This window comes from Phoenix dactylifera, chromosome 14 (assembly GCF_051530095.1).
Source record: "Phoenix dactylifera cultivar Ajwa chromosome 14, Ajwa_hap1_PhDact_Kaust_v1.1, whole genome shotgun sequence".
NCBI classification, from domain to species: Eukaryota; Viridiplantae; Streptophyta; class Magnoliopsida; order Arecales; family Arecaceae; genus Phoenix; species Phoenix dactylifera.
Window position 1 is genome coordinate 19,889,660 of NC_143203.1, and position 23,144 is coordinate 19,912,803.

General features: G+C 38.9%; 2 protein-coding genes across 3 annotated transcripts; both read left to right on the forward strand.

Annotated features, from left to right (window-relative positions):
• Nucleotides 1-1,345: 1,345 nt before the first annotated feature.
• On the forward strand, nucleotides 1,346-5,940 carry LOC103723204 (UDP-glucuronic acid decarboxylase 2-like). Its single transcript, XM_008814050.6, has 5 exons — nucleotides 1,346-2,110; nucleotides 2,852-2,999; nucleotides 4,361-4,440; nucleotides 4,556-4,639; nucleotides 5,169-5,940. Exons 1-5 carry the CDS (start codon nucleotides 1,505-1,507, stop codon nucleotides 5,532-5,534), a joined length of 1,284 nt encoding a protein of 427 aa, XP_008812272.3. The 5' UTR covers nucleotides 1,346-1,504; the 3' UTR covers nucleotides 5,535-5,940.
• Nucleotides 5,941-7,592: 1,652 nt separating this feature from the next.
• LOC103723205 (large ribosomal subunit protein eL22z-like) lies at nucleotides 7,593-11,326 on the forward strand. Of its 2 annotated transcripts, XR_015972990.2 has the most exons (3): nucleotides 7,593-7,914; nucleotides 10,748-10,998; nucleotides 11,040-11,326. XR_015972990.2 is itself a non-coding variant. In XM_008814051.5 (2 exons), the coding sequence occupies exons 1-2, from the start codon at nucleotides 7,676-7,678 to the stop codon at nucleotides 10,890-10,892; spliced, it is 384 nt and encodes a 127-aa protein (XP_008812273.2). In that variant the 5' UTR covers nucleotides 7,593-7,675; the 3' UTR covers nucleotides 10,893-11,057. The 2 variants fall into 2 exon arrangements, 1 of the variants encoding a protein (XP_008812273.2); XM_008814051.5 differs by having other exon boundaries at nucleotides 10,748-11,057.
• The last annotated feature ends 11,818 nt before the right edge of the window (nucleotides 11,327-23,144 follow it).

Here is a 23,144-nt window from a genome sequence, read left to right on the forward strand (position 1 = left end):
CCCCTTAAAACGCCAGGATTTCCACAACTAATTAGGCCTGCCTCTAAAGTCTAAACCGACCCCGAGGAAGTCTCTGTTCGCACGATCGCAGCCTTAAAGGGGACCCACACACCGACTCGCGTCCACCTACCCCCGGACTCACCGATCTCCCACAGCCGTCCATCTCCAATCAGACGGACCGATTTGCACCTCTCCCGAAAGGGTCTATTTTTTCGTGCGCAGACTGTTGATGAGTCCTCTTCCGACCGCACCACGGTCGTTGGATTACGGGAAGGCTTCCATTCAACGCGTTTGAGAGAATGCGGCCAAGGTTAATAAAGTAAAGTAAGAGGTTATACCAACCCGAGAGAGAGAGAGAGAGAGAGAGAGAGAGAGAGGGGCATTCTGTAGAGCACCGGGTGGGTGGACCGATGGGGGATCCCGAGCCTGGCAAGCCGGCGGGTGTCGGTCGGTTCCAACGGCCGGCTCCGATGCAGAGGATTGCAATGTCGGCTTCGGTGTGGTCTACGGTGGCTAAGGGGAGACCAATGTAGCCGGAAATGTCCTATTTCCGACCTAGTGTGGAGGAGTTGGCGGACCTGAAACGACGGTTCCCTCGGGTGGTAGTGGTTCCATCGAAACGACTAGAGCAGGCCCGAACGAAGTGGGAGGGAAGGGCCGTCATTGTGAGGAGTATGGGGTGGCGCGTCCAGGTGGAGCTGGTTGTGAGAGACCTTCAAACCCGGAGCAAGTTAAAGGCTCCGATCGAAGCTTTCCCCATGGCAAACGGGCTCATGACCCTTCGGTTCGGATTGGACGATGATCGGGAGGTTGCGATGGGGACTGGCCCGTGGTTGGTGGCCACTACTCCTCGATATTCGCAGACTATTGGAGGTGTGTGTTGCCCATCAAGCCACACATACCTACAGAAAAGTGAATGGAGCAGCTGATTGGGTTGCCTCCTATGCAGCCCACCACTCTGGTGGTTTTGTATGGTCGGGGGTGACAGATTGCCAGTTTCCTTTTCTATCTTTTTGTTTTCTGATTTTGTTGGTCGTGTCCATACCCGTTGGGTATCCACTGCCGTTGTACCAAAAAAAAAAAAAAAAAAGAATGCGGCCACGAGTTCCGCATAAAGTTTATATGCGGGAACATATCTACCGTCCACGAAGATTCCCAAATGGTCATAATTTCCTATAGATGAGGGTATTCTTGGTATTTCAAAAAAAATAGGTTCAAGATTTTGTCTTCCCGTCAAAGTACCAGAGTCAATCATGAGAGTTTTCTACGAATCCAGGACCAAGAGCAATATATTATCCTGTTCCGACGGAATAGATTACCGTTACCGTCCTCCCGCTATTTAAAGGCCAGCATCCGATTCGGCGGCCTTTGGGAACGTGTCCGCGCGCCAATATCCCGGGAAAATATCTAGATAATTCCTCCACAAAAGTTTCTCCTACAGAAAAGCCCTCCACGTTTTGCAGAAAGGCCCCTGTTCTCCGGCTAACGCCCCCGCTGATCGGAAATGGGCCCGTCCGAGCTCATCTACCGACGGCACGAATCTCATCGCCATCCGGACGGCGAGTACTCCCCGAAGCCCGAGAAGCAGTGGCTCGCCGTCGCCCGTCCCGTCCGGTACCTCCTCCGGGAGCAGCGCCTCCTCTTCGTCCTCCTCGGCATGGCCCTCGCGGCCGTGCTCTTCTCCGTTCCACACCCTTCCTTCCGTCGTCCACCTCCGCTCGCCGGCGGCTTCGGCGGAGGAGCGACGGGGCTGGCGCACCCCCACCACCATCGCGGCCACCGGCGGTGGTCGGAGCGGGCGGCGACGGCGGGGGGGAAGGTGCCGCTGGGGCTGCGGAGGCGGGGGCGTCGGGTGGTGGTGACGGGCGGCGCGGGGTTCGTGGGGAGCCACCTGGTGGATCGGCTGATGGCGAGAGGGGACAGCGTGATCGTGGTCGACAACTTCTTCACCGGGAGGAAGGAGAACGTGATGCACCACCTGGGCAAGCCCAACTTCGAGCTCATCCGCCACGACGTCGTCGAGCCGCTGCTGCTCGAGGTGGATCAGATATACCACCTCGCCTGCCCGGCTTCCCCTGTTCACTACAAGTTCAATCCCGTCAAGACTATCATATCCTTTACCGCTCTTCGATTAAAAAGTTTCAATCTTTTGGGTTTTCTGGAGAGATTAAAGGTGTAGGAACTGAAAGTTTTGATTTTTTTTTCCTTTTGCTTGTGACTTTGTGAAGTTTTTGGATGTTTACTTTCTGGATTTGAGGCAAAATTTGATTTTTATTTTTCTCTCTCTACTCCTAATGGAGACTTCCATTATATCCATCTCCAGTACCAAGTTTCAATTTTCTCTCTTTATTTTTTTTGGTTTGGAATCTTGAGGCAATATTTGATTCATTTTTCTTCTGGATATTTGGAACTTTTCTTTTTCAGAAGTCCTTCAGACAATTATTGCCTCTTCTTATACCATATTCTTGGGGGAATGTAACTATTTGCCTTATTGGATTTATGGCAATTAACAAAGTTTCTCCTGTTGGTGATGGATTTTAAGAAGGTGCTAGATAGCTTTAGATGCGTCATTAACCAAGGTGCTAGATAGCTTTAAATATATGATTGTGCTTTCTTCTTCTTCTTCTTCTTCCCATTATCTTGGGGAAGTTTTTCATTCGCATGGTAATGAAATTAGTATTCGTTTGCAAAAGAGTTTGAGAATAGGGGAGGCCTTCTCTGTGTTCATGTTTTGAAGGAAATTCCCCTCTCTTCTCCCTCTCTAAAGGTTCTTTAGGTAGGCCATGTTGCTCTGGTTGATGAATGAAATTGATCAAAGGAAGGCCTTAACTGGTGTAGTTTGGAGCAGCACAAGACCAACGTGGTGGGAACTCTCAACATGCTCGGACTTGCAAAGAGGGTAGGAGCGAGGTTCCTCCTTACTAGCACCAGTGAGGTCTATGGTGATCCCCTGCAGCATCCTCAAGTCGAAACTTACTGGGGCAACGTCAATCCGATTGGTACATTTCATTGCCTTCTAACTAAGCTCTCTCTCTCTCTCTCTCACTATATATGTAGTTGGATTATACGCTTTACATTAACTTCTTGGAAAAAAATGATAACTCAAAGTCAATGATGAGCTATCTGAATAGAAGATCCAAATTGTTAAACATGATTTATATTATAAACTTCGTCTAGAAACTGAATTTTATATATTTTGGTAATCTCTAACCTACCGTCGAGTGGATATTAAAATGAATGGTTTTAGTAGCAAGAAACTACGTGTTACTATGATTTGATCATCAAAACCTAGTAAATTTAAATCTACTTATATTTTAAGATGCGTAAATTATAACCTATAAAGTGAATTTAAATCCAAATTGTTAAACATGATTTTTATTTTAAACATCGTCTAGAAACCAAAATTTATATATTTTGGTAATCTCTGACCTAGCATCAAGTGGATATTAAAATGGACGGTTTTAATAACAAGAAACTATGTTTTACTATGATTTGATCATCAAAACCTGGTAAATTTAGATCTACTTATATTTTAAGATGTGTAAATTATAACCCATAAAGGGAATTTTTAATTTATGTACCCTCTTATATATTTTACTATACTAATGTAATTGATACTGTTAATTTTTATACTTATTTGAGGCATAGGTTAGAGCTCGCTAGAATATATGAATTATGGTTTCTAGATTTATTTTAGTATAGATTGTATTCAATGGCTTGGATCTTCAATTTGGATAGCTTATTATTTAATTTTAAATTATTATTTTTTTTTGAAAGCTAATTCAAAGTATGTAATTCCACTCTTATATATATGTATATATGTACACACACACATATATAACATATATACATGTGTGTGTGTGTGTCTATGTGTATACATATATGTATGTATGCATGTATGGATGTCTGTGCGTATAGCTAGTTTCTTTGCATTGATGAGTAATATGAAACTGACAAGAAATTCCAAACCCATGGACATGGCTGTATAGAACGACCACTTTACGTGAGCTTGGTTGTAAAGATGTGGCAGGTTCCAGAAGTTCACCTAGCCAAACCACTACTCAATTCATTTAATTAACAATCTATCAAGTTGAAATAATTGCACAAATCTGGGTCACCTTTTCGTTTTTGGCAAATCTTGTTCACCTTTTCATGTTCCACCCACTCTTTGCATCAACTTACAACTACTCCACTTGAGCTTTATTATATCCTTGATCCTAATGTTGAATCTCTCATATTAGTTGTGATAGTTCCTTACAAGCTATCTATCATGTTAGTTTATGCAATTATTTTGTTATTTCACCAAGAAGCAACTGACTTGGGTCCCTTTTCTGCTGGTGGTGATGGTGGGGACTCGCAGGCGTTAGGAGCTGCTACGACGAGGGGAAGCGCACAGCCGAGACCCTAACTATGGACTACCATCGTGGTGCCCAAGTCGAGGTTACCTTCTTATTCCTCTCAAACAATCATTCTTCCTCTGTAGAAACATATGTTTCCCCCAATTTTCTCTGTTTCTCAACCTATTGAAATCGATACAATTTTGTTATGTGTTCAGGTGAGGATTGCTAGGATCTTCAACACGTATGGCCCTCGTATGTGCATCGATGATGGCCGGGTCATCAGCAACTTCGTGGCACAGGTCTTTCTTTCTTTTTTGTCTCAGTAACAAAATTCTCTAACTAATCTCAAGGTTATGCTCTGGTGGTCGAATTAATCAAGAACTACTTTATGATTCATTAGTTTTATAGCTTGTTCATAAATTATAGTTGAATTGTTTATCTGCTTATTGAGCAACACTCATTATTAATTACACATTAGTGATGTTGTTTATTGATAGTAATACTGGTTTTTTCACTGTTGTTTATTATTTTTACAAGAAGATGGGCAAACCCATAGAAATTCATTGAGATTTGCTTCTGTTCGTTGTCATTGCCATCCATTCTTACTTTTTCCATCAACAAATATATGAGCATGAACGCTGCTGACAGTTCATACAATTCTTTGAATTTAAAATTTTTAACCATCTAAATTCTTTCTGAACTTCTGATAGTTTCTTGGCATTCCTTTTTCCAAATTCTAGATGTTTGCCACTACTTTCTTCCAATCAAATGACTCATTTTTCCTGGAATCCATCCACATGGTAACATGATGGTGTATTGTTACTTTAGGCACTGAGGAAGGAGCCATTAACGGTATATGGAGATGGAAAGCAGACTCGGAGCTTCCAGTATGTGTCAGATTTGGTGGAGGGTCTGATCCGGTTGATGGATGGGGAGCACGTCGGGCCCTTCAACCTAGGCAACCCAGGCGAGTTCACCATGCTGGAGCTGGCCAAGGTGGTGCAGGACACCATCGACCCCAATGCCGCCATCGATTTCCGTCCCAACACTCAAGATGATCCCCACAAGCGCAAGCCCGACATTACTAAGGCTAAAGAACTCCTCGGCTGGGAGCCTACAATCTCCCTCCGCCAAGGCCTTCCCCTCATGGTCACCGACTTCCAAAAGCGCATTTTTGGCGATCATGGATCCTGATCTTCACGCTAGTTATTGAAGTCCTACTCTTCTACTCCACTCTACTCTGGGAGTGGATAAACACTCATCAGGAATGAAAGCATGGCAGCAGAAGGTTTCATTCAAAACAAGGAAATGCTAAGGTCTGACTTGCTTCATTCATTTGATGTATGGGAGAGGTCAACCACTAGTAGTGATGATGACTGGAGGAAGCCTAAAGTAGTCTGATTCACATTGATTTGCTTCCTCTGTAGCAGTTTTATATTTCTTAAATACAATGTTATGTTTGTGCTCCAAGCCTAAAGACAACCAGGTGTTGGCGTAGAAGCAAAGACATATTTACTCTGTACTGGGATTATTGTTTACACCTTTATATTCAACTTTGTAGCAACAATTCCGGCAGTTAATAGTAAATGGTTGTGCTGTATCTGCGATTTCTGTTTTTTGTTAGAGGTTGGACTAAAAGATCAGAGCTTTTTAGCTTTTCTTAAGAAGGTTTCTTCTCTTTGAATCATCTATCTTTTTCGATTTTCTCGATATGTTTTGTGTATAGTTGATTCTTGAAGACCGAACGAGGAGAATCTACTAGCAGAAAAGGATGCTTGATGCAAAATCTGATTCCTATCAGGGTAACACAGGCGGATGGCTCTTTTACACCCAAGAAATCATAGCTGTTTACAGAATTCTGTCATAGTTCCTCATTCCTTCAAGTCTTGGATGGTCTTGGGTAATCTTCAAATATTGCTGTGGTTGCATAATTACTTATATTGTATGGCAGATTCCTTTTATCTTAGAAAGTTTTGAAATGATTTGTAAGTTCATGGTAAGTGCCTCTTATTAGAAATTGCTTTTGTCCTTACTTTTAGGGGAAGAAGGAATTTGTTTTGGTTTAGTTTTTAATAGAATGTGCTCATAGTTAAGGGTCACACAACAAGGGGCAGCTTTCCTCCAAATTTCTTTATCTCCCACATTTCTTGGTAAAGGGTTCCAGGTTAACTACCATAGATTTTACTAGCCTGATAGGCTGGCTTTTTTTAATCTAAAATTCGATACTGCCTTAAAAAAAATTGATTGCAAGTTGAGCATGCTCCAACTCTAAGCAATTGCTCCCATTATGCTCATGCAACCAGTTCTCTCTCCTCATCGCGCTAGGGGATAGGTGCAATTGGCTTGGTTGATTATGAACATACCAAATAAGTGTGTGTGTGGATCTAAAAGTTCACTCATCATGTTTAATCCGTTTAATCTGATTTAGCCAATTTAATAAACGAGTTATATGGGGATCAGATTATCCATTTAATAAACAGATTGGATCATATCTGATTTTTTTGACATATTTATATCTATTTAATAAATAAATCAGATTCTGGTCTGAATTTTTGATCTGTTTAACAAATAAATTGGATTTGGGTTGATAAGTTTTTGACCTAATCCGCATCCGACCCAACCCGACCTGATTGCCACCACCATCTTATGCCTATGTATTGAAATCGCAATATATGGAATTGCAAAACCACATATAAATGAGCTCATTCACAATACAATTTGTTCCAAACTAAAAATAGAGTGCAAAGTGGAAATTTCATGCCAAGGATTGTTTCATTAATCCCAGGATGCTCAATTTCTCCACCTTCTACTTATATTTGGATATATCTAGACCATATGTGTCAATCATTTCAAAAAAAATATGATAATCTCTTACTTGATGGGATTTCGATTATTGGGAAAGAAGGACTTGTGAATTACAAGTACAAATCCGAACTAGGTGGTTTATGGCCTTCCACCTGGATGGTAGAATCCGAGCCCACTTTAGCTCGAGCTTTGTATATATTAGAGGTGACAATGGATCAAATCCGGTTCGGGTTCAGGTAAGATGGTCATCCACTCTGTCATGCATGAACATAACTAAATCCAATTGGCGATGAAATTGGACCTGTCCAATACTTGATTCATGCACCCAAGGATTCCAATGGACGGTGGATGCGGCATAGCAACATCTGATATCCCAACTCCTGCGGGGCATCATAACGTTCTAGGGTTGAAATGGGAGCCGACGCTTGTGCTGTTAAATACCAGCTTTCTCCTACCTCCGCCGCTCCTTTCCAAAAACCCTAACCCTAACCCTAGCGCGGGCCGAGGTCCGGAGAGGAATAGAGGAGAAGATGAGTCGCGGGGCGAGCGGGGCGGCGGCGAAGGGAGGGAAGAAGAAGGGGTCGACGTTCACGATCGACTGTACGAAGCCTGTGGAGGACAAGATAATGGAGATCGCCTCCCTCGAGAAGTTCCTCCAGGAGCGTATCAAGGTCGCTGGTGGTAAGGCAGGCGCCCTCGGCGACCAGGTCATCGTCACCCGCGACAAGTCCAAGATCATCGTCACATCCGAGGGCCCATTCTCCAAGCGGTAATCCCTCCTCCTCTTCCTCTCGTTCTGTATCTCTATTTGCGGATCGTGCTTTGGTTACTGGACCTGTTCGAAGTACTGTAGGAGGGTCGGTGGAAGGCGTTCTAGATTTAAGGCCCAGTTTTTCCCGGGCTTCATGGAATTGTCGTTTATTTGCACTAAAGTTTCAGCCTTTGTTGGATCCACCTTTGTTTGATAGGATTGATATGTTTTTGATTTGGGTCGTTCTGTGGGCGATCTGCAGGTGCTTACTAGAGAAGCCAAATTTCCTCATTTATTTATGTTGTTATTGTTATTATTATTCTTTAATTTTGCTATAATTTTGATCTGAATTTGTTGTTTGAGGTTTTGTGGTGATTGGTATTTTGTTTTGCATGCATTATATTGCAGTGGAAGTTATAAATGTCAGCATGCTGTGCTGAATATGCCTGACAAAATGCGTAATTTCAATCTCAGCCTACCATGAAAGTAATGGATATAAGTAATTGGAAATCATGAAGATAAATTTTCATGGCGTAAACTTTGATAAATATAACAACTCTGTCATTTTTTGCTGCTCATGTTGTGTAGATAATATGATGTATGCTTGTGTTTTGTTAGGGTTTTAAAAGTTTTTGGCTAGTGCCTAATTTTGTAATTCGGGGGCAAGCTCATATTGGAGGACAAATATGGAAGGAGCATAGTTTACAACTTTCAGGAAAGTTGAGGTTGTCTTGTCTTATTGAATTAGATAAAATCTTACATGAATGGAATCATCAAGTGGAAAAGGCTTGGTTCATTTCTAACTGGTTCGGAATTGTGTGATATATTGCGGTATTTGCAAGCCTCATGATATGATAGATTGATTGTTAGTGGGCGGCATGAATGCTTTATTCGTGTATATTTTTTCTATTGCTGGACATGCCATATACTGCAAGTTGCTTTGCCATAGCCCCATTCAGGCTCCCTATGCTTCTGATTGTGTTTTAGTTTATTGCTTTTGTTTTGCACATTGATTGTTGTTGCTGGGGATGGGATGAATTGTGGGATTTTGATCAAAGTGCTATTGTGTTGCACTTTTGAGGTGCTTGAATGGCAGCTGTTCTGCATGGTACCAGCCTCACTGGGCTTTTTTCTCATTTCCAACCTATAGTGTTTCTCCATTTCTGCTGCTTTTTTTATTGTTCTGTGCGACTAGTTTTCTGTTTATGAATTGTTGTTTGTTTTATGTAGGAAGTAAACTACTTAACCTAATCATGGTGCTAACGTCTTTAGCAACTAAATCTATTGTGATCCTGTTAAAATGTTATCAGTGCACTAAACATATCAGCATATAAGATTTGTTTGACCATAAAATGAAAGGAAGAACAAACTTGACAGAAGTGTGCATTTGCCATAGGTTCCAGGTGAATTATTGGGCGATGAAAATTATGAAAAACCAATACTTCTCTGCTGTCTAGATGCATACTTCCTCTATTATTAATGTAGGTTAGTTTGTTACTTATCTGAACCTGACACTATTCCACTATCCAGACACATCCACAACCTGACATATCCATACATGTCACTACCCTAATTATCCATTTTCCTTGAATGAGGCCTTGCTTGTCAAAATTGGGTGGCATTGATCATCTTGTGTCTATTATATTATATAACCCTTTTGCATACTTTTAGAAGCTTGTCAAAGTTTTATGTATTATATTTGCATATGAACTATGAAATTTATGATTTATGTATTTATTTGCATGTTCGTGGCTGTTCTTTTTACTACAACAATTGGATTCGTTGACTAGTTGAAGTTGTTCTTTTACCTTGTTGTCTATGGCTGGTGGACAAACAAACTATCTTGTTAGTGGAACATTGAAACCCATGCATGTTCATCAGATATATGTAATTGGGGGAATATATGTAACTGACTTGTTTTATCTGGTTTGACATGGATATCTGTCTAGTTATGAGTTATAGAGCTTTAGATTCATTTTTGTGGCCTGCTATTGCAGGAACAGTAGGTTGAGGAATAGATAGTGCTGAAGGGGTTCAGTGCCTTTCTTGCAGTTAATGTATCAATATTCTGCACTAAAATAATATGCAGCTAATGTGGAGAATGTGGGAATAAGAAAAGATAAAAATATGGAGTGGACAACGAGGGTTCTGCAAACTTATGATCACTGTACCCATCTACTTATACATCAAAAGAAGATTAGACGCAGCATAAGTGGACAGCTGACAACGGGGCTTTGGGAAGACATGAATTGGAGAAAAAGTGGTTTCTGTGTGTTCCAGGTTGAACTTACATTAGTTTTCGTATGCTTGAACTCACATTAGTTGAGACCGGGACTTTGTGAAGAAGTGGTTCTGTGTGCTTCAAGGTTGAACTTTCATTAGTTTTCATACTTGAATATTGTAGTTACCATTTGTTGAGTTGGAAAATTTTACACCAAGTATCCAGGGACATACTGAATCTACTCCAGAATTGAAGGTGATCACTGAATCCTGCTGAAGGCTTGAAGCTTTCAGGTCTTGCTACATAATGGTAGCCATTCTCTTTTTATATTCATAACTAACACGAGATTACATCCTATAGTTGTTTTTGATTTCTCCTGTGTATTCTTCTTCTTTGCCTTGTTTACTATATAGTTTGATGGAGAATGCACATTTTTATGTAAGAACTTACTTTTGATAAGCTTTCGTGTTCTTTTTTTCCTGTAAATTTTGTATAAATTCTTTATCTGTTGTAGTTTGCTCATTACTTTGGTTTTAAGGTTTTCCCTTGTTATGGTAAGCGAGAATTCATCAATAAACCTCTCTAGATTCTTCACAGTCATTCTATCTGATTTGGCTTTTTTTTTCAAAGGTATTTGAAGTACTTGACAAAGAAATACTTGAAGAAGCACAATGTGCGGGATTGGCTTCGAGTGATTGCGGCCAACAAAGATCGCAATGTTTATGAACTGCGATACTTCAACATCGCAGAGAATGAGGGGGAGGAGGAAGATTAATTGTTCTTCGCATTTCTATATTTTATGTTCATTGAGTTAAATTTTGATGTTTTGGAAGGTTGCTTTTTATCTGAGGCTGCAATATTTAAACTATATATCCATTGACTGGCTTTTGTAGACTTCTAATTACCAGGAATTAAATTGTTTTGGTAGTTGAAAGTGGCACATTCTGCTTCCTCACACTCATATTGGCTTTTTATCGTTGATCAGTATTTTCATTTTTGCACACTTGTTTATGATTCACGGGCAATCTTTCCTTAAAAAAATAATATTCGGCTTGCCTTTTTGGAATGATCTGAAGTGTTGCAAGCTTAGCTAATAGCGTGCTGGTGGCTCCGTGGCTTAAGCAAATATCATCATTATTTTTTCATCAATGTTTGTCATAAAAATAGCTAGTGATAATTGTGTCATATATTGTCATATTCCGGAATAACGTAAAACTGGCTTAAATATCAAATAATGAGTGTTGTTTGTGTTATGATTTTCTTTTAAAGATTATGAGGGGTTATTCTGCACCCACCGCTTTATATCCACCCCATCCACCCTGGCTGAAGCTATCATTATTTCTCTCAATTTTTGTTATAGAAATATATAATGATCGATGTATTACTTATTATCATCTTTCAGAATAGGCTTGAAAATTGGTTGTTTTTGTTAGGGTGTGGTTTATGGTGGGAATCTAAATGGATTAGAATAGGAATTGGAATTGTCATATTTTTTAACATATTTAGTTGATGATTAGAATCGAAATAGAATTTAAATACTAGAGAAAAGTTAGAATTAGATTTTGAAAGATTGAGGTATATTTTCATTTTTCTCGAAATGAGAATGGAACTTCAACCAAAACAGCTGGAGATTATCATATATACACCTTATCCTCCCTAGCTGAGCCTTGTCTAGCTCTCCTCTCTGACCTATAGTCACGTGGTAATACCATCCGACATAAAATTCTGCGGTCAGGAGGAACAATGGTTTCAAAAAAAGTGGGTATGTCAGTAGTTGATATCTGTTCTTAAACCATAGTTCTAATGCACTGGCATCATGCATGCATGATGCACATATTCAGGCAAAATAGAGGTGCCAGTTGCCAAAGTTCCTGGATGAGCATCACTAACTTAGAAAATGAAAGTAAATGAGTTGTCTAGGAGACTACAATTAGGGAAAAATTATTGATTTCATAGAGATATTGGACTATTAGCCGATGTTAGGACTTACATGGAGAAAGTATGTGAGAATTTACATAGTTTGTTTAGTAGATCTTGAGAATTTATACAAGATCAATAAACTTAAATAATACCTTTTGGCTAGTTATTTTAGATGAAATTCTGGGTTGCGGCAAATGATATCAGAGCGGATCCAGCCTATGGCATATATGGACCGGGGGACATTGCGGTCCGATTTTATTGGGAATGACTAAGAGACGTTCGTAGTACCTGTGATTAGATTTGAATGAATTTGAATTCTTAGCCTGGCGAGGATGCCATGGCTTGAGCAGAGGAAGTGTTTAATTCCACATCAGCTATTATTGGGTAGATCTTGGATCTTATACAGGGCCAAGAAATCTAAATAATACATTTCGATTAGTCTTTTTGGATGAAGCTCTAGATCGTGACACTATATGTCAGTATTTATCCATTAATATTTTGAAGAGACTGTACCCGAAGTTTCACGCACTCTGTTCTTGTAAGTGGATCTTTGCCACTTTAGGAACCTAATAAGGGCAGATGAGTTGCTACTATGATGGAAAATGCCTGGTGGCTCTTCTTTCTTTCTGACATGGCAAGAGAATCGTTTTACGCACATAACTTGAGGTCAATTACCGCCGAATATCACCAAGTGCAGCATGCACCGTTCACTCCTTGAGATTGAGGTCTAACTTCGAAGAACTTATCGTAGAGTGACTGGGACCAAATCTGGACTAAAGATAGGATGGGAAAGCTAGCGAGGCCTGTAATGTTTCTATTAAAGACTCGAGTGCATTACGAAGCGGAGTGGAGAGAAGAATATAATCAAGTCTGCCGCAGCTTGGAAGCCAAATGGGCAGTCATTCTTGCATTGATGGTATTGCTGAGAGATCCAAGCTATGATCCAAGCAGTCAGCTGCTGTAGAAGATCTTTGATAGTGAGTCTTTAGATCAGATTGTTGAGGCTTGATACCCAAAATTTTTTGCGTTCTTGGAAGATGTTTCGAATGAAGCTTCGCTGGAGAACCTTCTCCAAAAGTTCATCAGTATTTGAAAGTGTAGCAATCCTTCAAGCAACCAAATAATTGATCAAATTGAGCTTCCATTACTTATTCTAAAAGGTAGCTCAGCTCAATTTACCTGTTGATGGCAATTAATAATTTTCCATAGTAAATGATATATTGTAAATTTAGCCATTGTAACAACTCTTTTATCTTTAATCGAACGCAACCATAAATTTGTGCATTTAATTCTCTTTTAAGTATTATTATAAATAACAAAAGCATCAATTTTCCTTGCATATGTTTGCTACAAAAGCACCATTCATAGGGGTCCCAAGTGCCACCCAAATTTTGGTGCGCACCTACAAAATTGAACCATTCATGCTGGAGTATATTAGGTTACAAAGGTATCATAATAATTCAGCGATCTTCATTACATGGGCGTAGGTTGATCTACTCGAATTGCACTAATGAGACATACTTTTACACTTCTAATGAGTGCGATTCTAATTGCTGCCCGTGTCTAGTCATTCATATATATTATTGGGATAGTAATATCTTACAATCTAAATTAAAGTCAATTATTGGCAAGTAGAATATTTTTAATAAAATAAGTAATAAATAAGAATTAAAGTTAGTTATTATTAATTAAGATGAGATTATAAAGCTAACTTCAAATAGTTTACAATTGTGGTTGAATGGGATGGGCCCTCAAACATGGATGTACATGATCCGACCTAAGATTTACCATCTTAATACTAGATTCCATATCGATGCCATACTAGTATAGTATCAGTATGGTACTAAATTTTCCTAGCATACCAAATATCTGTTAGGAAAAATTTAAATGCGCACGCGGCCCGAAATTTGGCCGCGTGCGCGTTTGAGAGAAAAAAAAAGGTAACGCCCAGCGGGCGTTACGCATTTGATTTTGGAAACGGCCGCGGCCGCGTGCTAGTTTGAAAACGAAAACGCCCGTTGGCGTTTTCGTTTGCATTAAATGGGACGCGTGCGCCCGTTGGCGCACGTTGCCCACGTTCGCGAGAAGAGCGCGGACGCGTCCGCCGAAAAGACCATATTGCCCCCGATTAAATCCCTATATAAATCCCTCCATTTCATCTCTTTAAGAATACGAAAAAAAATATAGAAAAATAGTAGAAAAACTCTGGAGAAATTCTTCTTCCCCTTAGCCACTTCCGATTTTCATTTTTACATTTTTATTCAGTTTTATTTTATTCTTTTCATACTGCTCTTTGCTGGATCTGCAAGTCCGATCGGGTTCGTTTTGACTTCTTCCGAGACGTGCCGAAGAAGAGGTTGTAGGGTCGTCGTATCTCCGAGAAGGATTGCCGGGTGACCCGTACGTGGGGGCAAATACTTCTTTGGGACAGCGTCTACGCGCTTCGACCTGCTTTCAATCAGGCTACTTTCTTCTACCTTTATTTTTAATTTAATATTAGTAGATTGGTAGGATTTGAAATTCTATAATATAAACTTATTAAATGCATAGATTTATTTTGTGCTAGAATAGATTTATTTTGTATTAAAATAGAATTATTTGGATGCCGAATGATATGCATGTATATTATTTCCTTTAAGATTTTTTATTAATTGAATTTAGAGATTTATTTATTTAGTTAGGAGATATATTGCTAACAATCCAAAGAAGTATTTGTTTTTTGTTAGTGATATATAATTAATTAAATTCTTTATTACAATTGTGGCATATTAGATTTTAATTGCAATAATTATTTTTGGTAGCACATCATTAATAATAAATTATTCTAAAGAGTTAATAATTTGGTTAACCTCCAAGAGGTTTATTATACCTCCATTTGGACTCCTCAAGGAGTAATTTCCAGATCCCATTCAAACGGAAAATTCGGAAATTGGTTGATATATAATAATTAATCTATTGAATTGACTTATTAGATCTCAATCAATTATTCTAATAAAGAAATAAATCTTTTAATTCATCGAATTGACATCTTAATTACAATAATTGATTTGCTACAAAATTAGTAATTAATTATTCTAATAAGAAAATAAATCAATTCTACTATATATAATTTATTGAATTGATAAATTAGATTTCAATTACAATAATTGTTTTGCTAGAATTAAATTTAGTAATTAATTGTTACTAATTCGGAAAGGTCAAACGAAAAATTCAAAAATTAGTTAATTCGTTTAAATTTGCATTTAGGTTATTTTAAATATTGAATTTGTGTGATTTCTAGTGATTATATCCACTAATTAATAGTGTCTAAGAAAAGCTTGTCAAAAAGGCATACGTGCCTAAGAAAGGCTGGTACTTAAGTGAGCCTAGTGCTCCACCACCGATCTGGAGCTGATCTGGCTATTAGTTTTTTGGATATATCAATTAGACATCCAAAGTTCAATATAAATATTAGTGCAATCTTTTGACATAGATTTTTTGCCTTCAATCAAGTTTCTATCTCTATTCTGTAACCCTGATTCTATGGCCTCAAACACTAGTGACCACCTTAGTGCCAAATCTGAAAAATTTGATGGCCATAACTTTAGGAGGTGGCAGAACCAAATGCGGTTCTGGCTCACCACATTAGGGTTAATCTCAGCCATAGGTGAAAGTACTACCGAAGTTGATAATGGGTCCAACCCAACTACCTCTTCCAATACTGAACATTCTGCCTCCACTGGCACACCATCTAGGACACCTGATGAGATAGATTATCATTGTACCCATAGAATCCTAGGTGCTCTTTCTAAGAGGCTGTATGATATCTATTACACAGCCAAGAGTGCCAAAGAACTCTGGGACACCCTAGATAGCAAATATGGTCTTGATGATGCTGGGGTAAAGAGGTTCAAGGCCTCTGATTTCAATAAGTTTAGGATGGTGGACTCAAAGCCTATGAATGACCAAATTCATGAATTTGAAACCCTGATCCACCAGCTTAGGGCTAATGGAACCAATTTGGATGAATCATTCCAGGTAGCCTGTCTGATAGATAAACTACCTACTTCCTGGTCTGATTTTGCTAAGATCCTGAGCCATACCCAAGGAATTCTCACCCTAACCCAAGTCTTAAACTCCATTAGGATTGAAGAGCAGCATAGGCTCAGAAATAATACTTCTACTGGACCCAAGAATAATGCATATAATGTAGAGGCCCCTCCTAAGAAAAATCAAAACCGACCATTCCGTAAGAATTTCAAAAAGAAACCGTACAACCCTAGAAACCCTATTCAATCCCAGGAGCAGAGGAAGAAGAAAGAGGAAGGTGGTGCTCGTTTCTGTTATGTGTGTGGTCGGACCAACCATTTGTCTCCACAGTGCTTCTATAAGAAGACTGCACCTCTTCAATCTAAAAAGAAGGGTCCACACACATCCAGTGCTCAAGTCAACATGGTGACTTCCGGCGCTGGCTCCTCTGAGACAGCTTTCAGGTCTGTTTCCTTCACTCCTGAAGTTAACATGACTTTACAATCACTAGATTGGTGGATTGATACCGGAGCTGGTATTCATATTTGTTCGGATCGTTCCTGGTTTTCTTCTTATTAGATCTCAAGTGGAGGAGCTGTGATCATGGCAAACAGCTCGGAGGCGCGTGTGTTAGGAGTAGGACGTGTGGACTTAAAGCTTACATCTGGAAAAGTCCTGTCACTGCACGGTGTCCAACATGTTCCAGTTGTTAGAAGAAACCTCATTAGTGGTTCCTTGCTTGTCCAGCAAGGCTTTCGTCTTGTCTTTGAGTCCAATAAGGTTGTAATTTCTCATGGTGTAATGTTTATTGGAAAAGGATTCCTTAGTGAAGGATTGTTCAAGTTGAATGTAATAGCTCCTTCAATAAATGAAAATCCTTTGATTATGAATATAGAACCCCCTTCTATTTGGCATGGTAGATTAGGTCATGTAAATTATAATTCAATTAAGCAACTTATGAACCTAAATCTAATACCAAAAAGTGATCTTAAGAACCATGAGAAATGTTAAATTTGTGTAGAAGCTAAACTCCCTAGGAAGCCTTTTAAATCCGTTAATAGGGATTCAGATCTATTAGAGTTGATCCATAGTGATGTTTGTGACTCTGGTAGAACTTCTAGAGGAGGTAACAAATATTTTGTGACCTTCATAGATGATCTATCCAAATTTTGTTATATCTATCTAATTAAAACCAAGGATGAGGTGCTCAGCAAATTTAAAATATTTAAGATTGAAGCTGAGAACCAACAAGAAAAGAAAATTAAAATTCTTAGATCAGATCGAGGAGGTGAATATACATCCAATGATATAACTCAATTTTGTGAAGATCATGGAATCATTCATGAAGTGACTGCACCCTATTCTCCCCAATCAAATGGAGTAGCAGAAAGGAAGAATAGGACTTTAATGGATATGGTGAACTCTATGCTTATAAGCTCAGGAGTGCCAGAGAATTTGTGGGGGGAAGCTTTAGTTTCAGCCTGTTATATCCTTAATAGGATTCCCTCTAAAAATAATGATCTAACACCATATGAAGTTTGGAAACATAGAAAACCTAATCTTAGCTATTTGAAAGTTGTAGGAATTTGTATCCTAAATGTCAATCGTCAGCATATTGATGATTGAATTTTGTAAATGAATTGACAAATTAATAAAGTGTTATTTGGCATTATTCATCATTTCATCTTCAAATGAACTCTTATATGATAAAGTCCTTAGGACTTATGTTATGATAAAGGAGGATTTATCTTTGAGTCCTTAAACTTGTTTGCGACGAAATGATATGTTGTTACTAGGACGACAACATTATCGAGATTAGGTCGTTGTGTGACATATACGTTGGTTGTCCTCTTAACCAAGGAGTGTGGAGACACTGGTATGCCACACAAGTGAAGTGTAGAAGTACATTTCACTAAACGTGACCAATTTCGGAACGCTCTACTGTCGAGAGATGTTTCGAGTGGATATGGGTATAAGTTTGGCCCTCTGACCTGAGACCGCAACCTGTGACTAGCAAGCAACTCACTGTACTTTGGTACCGGACTACCTGAATTTCTAATTCAGTGACGGAAGGTCACTGGGTGCAGTCAAGTACTTGCGTAGTCAGTTGTGAGTCAAGATGGAATTGACCCCTCCTGAAAATAGGAGATAATGTCTTGTGATTAATTTAGCAAAACCTTGGCCAGGGTAATCCCAGTAAGGAGTCACGGGATATCTAAAGTTAATCACATAATGGATGTACTAATTATGGGGTTGACAGTGAGCTCTAAGTCATCCTGGCATTAGGAGTCAAAGGGATTGAATTATACAGTAACCATAGTTCAGGGTTCCAGAATATTTGCTTCGCATATATTCGACCTATCCGGACGTCGGGTACCATTGCTAGATGGTCACATCGATTAGTATAGAAAATTGTTCCTATACTACCGGCTTAGGTTCGAACCTATGAGGTCACACGCATAGAAGATTCCTGATTGATCAAGAAAGCTGGTGAATGATTAAGAATCATTCAGGGGTAATTTGGTCAATTTGATTGGCAAATTATCTTATAAAATAATTAAAGTAATTATTGAAGGATTAATTAGTAATTAAATTACTAATAAACTCAATTTGATTGAGTAATTATGCTAAGGATGAGCCAAATTGAATTGGATTCAAGTTTGGGCTCAATCAGGGTTTTGACCTGATTGGATTAGGTCAGAACCAAAAAGGACTTAAGCTGATCAAATTAATTTTAAATTAATTTGTTCTTAATTGGGGATTGACCTAATTAAATTAGGTCCAACACAAAGTAATAATTCAATTTGATTGAGTTTGCATGAGCCAAAATTGAATTGGATTCAATTTGAGCTCAATCAGGGTCTGACCTGATTAGATTGGGTTCAACCAAATTGCTTTGTTTTAATTCGGGTTTGACCAAATTTGATTAGGTGCAACCCAAGGGGATTAGGCTCAGATGATGTGGCAATTATTGGCGACATGGAATTGGATTTCATGAATTTTAAATAAACCAAAATTATTGCATGGCACATGGACCCATTGCTTGACACATGGCGACATTGTTTGTTATTTGAATTTAAATTCAAACATTAAGCAATGTGTTAAATGATTTTAATCACTCAAACCATCAGCCAAGGTGGTGTCTGAGTTTTTGAATGGATTAAATTCGAATTTCAATAGGTGATTTCGAAATTATGAAGTGTTTTACCTTGCCGCATGGATTTCAAATTCCTTCCCTCTTGCACATGTGTTTAAAATTTGAATTTAAATCAGATTTGGTTGAGATCTGATTTGGGTTGTTCCTATTCCTTTGCATGTGCCAACTAAAAGAGGTTTTCTGAAAATAAATTTCGAATTTTGAATGAAAATTCGGAGGCCATTAAAAGGGGTCAAACATGGGCACCAAAAACACATCCATTGCAGCCTTCTTCCTCACCCGCCTCCTCCTCCTCTTCTTCTCCATTTTAGATAGGGTTTTCAAGGTGAATATCTAGAAGATTCAAGATCAGATCTGAGTCCTCTACTTCCCTTACAAACCTCATCTCTATCTGCTTCAAGACGATTGATCAAGAGTTGATTGAATCCCGGCGGGCAGATTTCAGCTTTCAAGTGTTCTGCAGCTGCTAGCACTGTTGCGGAAGAAGATCCTTCAGGACTTCGCGTGTACTTCTCATAGAGGCCATTCGTGTGCGTGGCTGCGAAGTCAAGAATCAGATTCACAACTTTCATCCATCATAAAAGGTATTAATCTAGCATTAATCATTTATTATGGTGTCAAGGTCTAGGTCCAATTCCCCGAGGTTTTACCCTCTTTTGGGGCTCCTCACGGAGATATCTCCAGAATCCATTCGATGGATATTCGGAGATTAATTGGAATAGAGTTCTTAAGTTTCAGATCTGATAGTTAATCATGCATAAAAGTTTTAGCATAATTGTTTAAACGATTCCGGCATAATCCTATGTGTTCTTAAGGTGCTGATTTCTAGATTTGATCTTGTAAGCATGCATGAATTAAATTGTTTGATTCGGCTTTTCCGCTGCGTTTTAAAACTTAAAAAGAACTACGTATGGCTTGATCCCCCTTATGAAGGGGTACGTAGGCAACCCGATCAGGTTCAGCCATGGTTTTCAAAAAAAAAAAAAAATTCAGCATGCTAAACACCGAAGAACCTAGGATTCACTTTCAGTGGTATCAGAGCCAGGTTAATGTTTAAACTTTTATGTTTTAATTCTTGCAATTAAATCTGAAATCATTAACATGTTTAGATTAGATCTAAAGTGCTTTTTATGATTGATTTAATTGCTGATTATGCATGATTAAGTAGATCTGAAATTTTGGATGCATATGATGCATGTTTGTGTTAGGATTAGTAACATAAATAAATCTGAAATCATGATATTGTTTAGATTAGATCTAAATAAAGTTTATGATTCATATGATCTCTGATTTTAATGAACAAATCAGATCTTAAAATAAAAGTGAAAAAACAAATACATAAGATGTATGTTGTTTGTATTAATTCATGTTGTTATGTATATGTGATGCATGAACATAAAACATAATGACTTAAACATGAATTAAATCTGATTACATGTGATTAATTACAAAAACTCAGATCTGAAAATGTGTTTTAAGAACTGAAAGATTGTAATTAATATGTAATTAAAAAGAAATATGCAATGATCAAAACTTTCATAAGTCTAAACTTAATTGAGAATTAAGTGTTATGAAATAGAATTGTAACTCAATTAATTGACATTGCATAATTCTTTGGGCATATGGGTTAGCTTGAATCAAGTTCTTAGGATTGGGTTAGACCTAAGGTTAGAATCAAATATGGTCTAATTAGAGTTAATTGATCAAATCTAATTAAGTAGTAACTAGATTAGGTCAAGGAAACTCTAGGTTAAATACAATAGTTGTAGATTGATCAATTCCATGTCTTTGATTAGACCAAGATGGAACTTGATTTAGGCTCAGAGGTGTAGCCCGAGTCATTTGAGTAATCAAATCGAAATTCATTAACTAGTCGGTGTCTAAGGTAAGTTTGGCAGTTTTGACCGGTGGTTTTTAATTGGGAGCTACTCGCACTGATTCGTCTTTGTCGAGTTAATGGCATATCCCTTCCACCGATCTCACTTACCTGGCCGACATGGTCAATCACATTTTGATTGGATCACTTAATGATTCGAGTTAGCCCATGCCTTAAGGAAAATCAGTATGACTGATTTTAGGTGTCTCCTTAACCGGTTTGAGTCTAATCTGATTTGGTGAAGTCAGTGGGAGAAATTAGACTAACCGGATCTTTTCATCTATCCTAATTATGAAATCCTCTAAAATTATTAGGTCCTTAAAATGAAATGGTTATGGAGATAACTAGGTCATAGCCTCCCATTAAGTTGGGTGATAATGGGTCCAATGTTTTGATAATTATTGGAGGCGCCACACGCCTGGTACTTATCAAGCATTGAAATTGTCATTCAATATATGATGAGTTAAGTGTACCTTCAATAGGCGGTCAGGTGAGCCGAGCCACACTTGGGCTTGGTCGTCTATTAGTTGATTAGACTTAACCCTATCATTTAATGGTTGGATCTGACTTGGGTATTCGGTGGAGGCGCCACACGCCTGCCGGAAAACCTAGGGCAAAATCATCACGAGAAGTTGCTTGGTGAAGCAATTGGTTAAGAACCTACCAATAGGTGCATATGGGTTGGCCGAGCCACACTCGGGCCTATATGGGATCTATTGGGTTCTAGTGCCCACTAAAGAATTAGGAGTAATTTTTCGAATTAGAGGTAGAGGCTACCAATTTGTATAAAATAGTGGGAATATCTTTAGACTAAAGTCCAAGTCTACTGTGTTTAGTCAATTCATATACTAATAGCCAAATTTTCTTTTTATGCAGAAATGGCCACTAATTTATCACTTCGCTCATTGTTGGACAATGACAAGTTGACTGGTCCAAATTTCAATAATTGGCATAGAAAACTAAAAATAGTGCTAGAGCATGAGAGGATCCTTTATGTGATAACGGATCAAGCACCTGAGCAGCCCGCTGCTAATGCATCAAGATCGGCCAGAGACACTTATCAGAAGTGGCTCAGTGACCGGATCACTGTTCGATGCATCATGTTGGCAGCAATGAGTGATGAGTTTAGTAGGCGTTTTGAGAATACGCAGCCGGAAGATATCATTCAAGTGTTGAATGAATCATTCGGCGTTCCTGACGACGTTGAGAGGCACAAAACTAGTTGTGCCATCTTCAGCGCCCGAATGAAAGATGGGACCTCGGTAACTGATCATGTACTGTACATGATTGAGTTCATCGAGCATCTAAGCTCTCTTGGCTTTCCCCTTCATGATCAATTGGGGAAGGATGCCATACTAAACTCATTGCCTGGATCATACCGTCCTTTTCTCACTCATTTTCGTATGACGAAACCTGTAGTGAATTATCACCAATTGTTGGGGTTACTACAGACGTTTGAGAATGATCACCAACTTCTTAAGAAGACGGTGAATTTAGTGGGAGGTTCATCCAAGGGTCGCTCCTTTAAGAAAGGAAAAAAAAAAATAAAATCCAAAAGAAACAGGTGCACCATGCTCAGCCTAGTCAGAAAAAGAATAAAAAGGCTGATCAGAGCAAGGCGGAGTGCTTCTTCTGCAAGAAGCAAGGACATTGGAAGAGGAACTGTCCTCTTTACATTGCATCCCTCGATCCGAACCGGCCTAAGAAAAGTGGGCAATCAGTTGCCAATCAAGGTACTTATATGATAACACCTTGCAATTTTTCTATTTGTGATAATTCGACCTGGGTATTGGATACCGGTAGTCCTTTTAATATTTGCAATTCGTTGCAGGGGCTACAAGTCAGTAAGAGGTTTGAAGAAGGAGAAAGGTTCCTGAATGTTGGAGATGGAAGACCAGTTCCAGTTCTAGCTTTAGGAATTCTTAAACTTGAATTCAGCTCTCATGTAAATGTCCTTAGTGATTGTCACTATTGTCCAAGTTTTCTATTGAATATCATTTCTGTAGGCCTTTTGGCCAAAAATGGTTATGAAATATCAATAAAAAAGGATTATTGCAATGTCATAT

Excerpts from the sequence above, each read along its gene's own strand:
- LOC103723204 (XM_008814050.6), top strand. The coding sequence starts at position 1,505 with ATGGGCCCGTCCGAGCTCATCTACCGACGGCACGAATCTCATCGCCAT. Across the intron at positions 3,000-4,360 it reads GGGCAACGTCAATCCGATTG|GCGTTAGGAGCTGCTACGAC; the intron begins GTACATTTCATT and ends GGGGACTCGCAG. Across the intron at positions 4,441-4,555 it reads ATCGTGGTGCCCAAGTCGAG|GTGAGGATTGCTAGGATCTT; the intron begins GTTACCTTCTTA and ends TTATGTGTTCAG.
- LOC103723205 (XM_008814051.5), top strand. The coding sequence starts at position 7,676 with ATGAGTCGCGGGGCGAGCGGGGCGGCGGCGAAGGGAGGGAAGAAGAAG. Across the intron at positions 7,915-10,747 it reads GAGGGCCCATTCTCCAAGCG|GTATTTGAAGTACTTGACAA; the intron begins GTAATCCCTCCT and ends TTTTTTTCAAAG.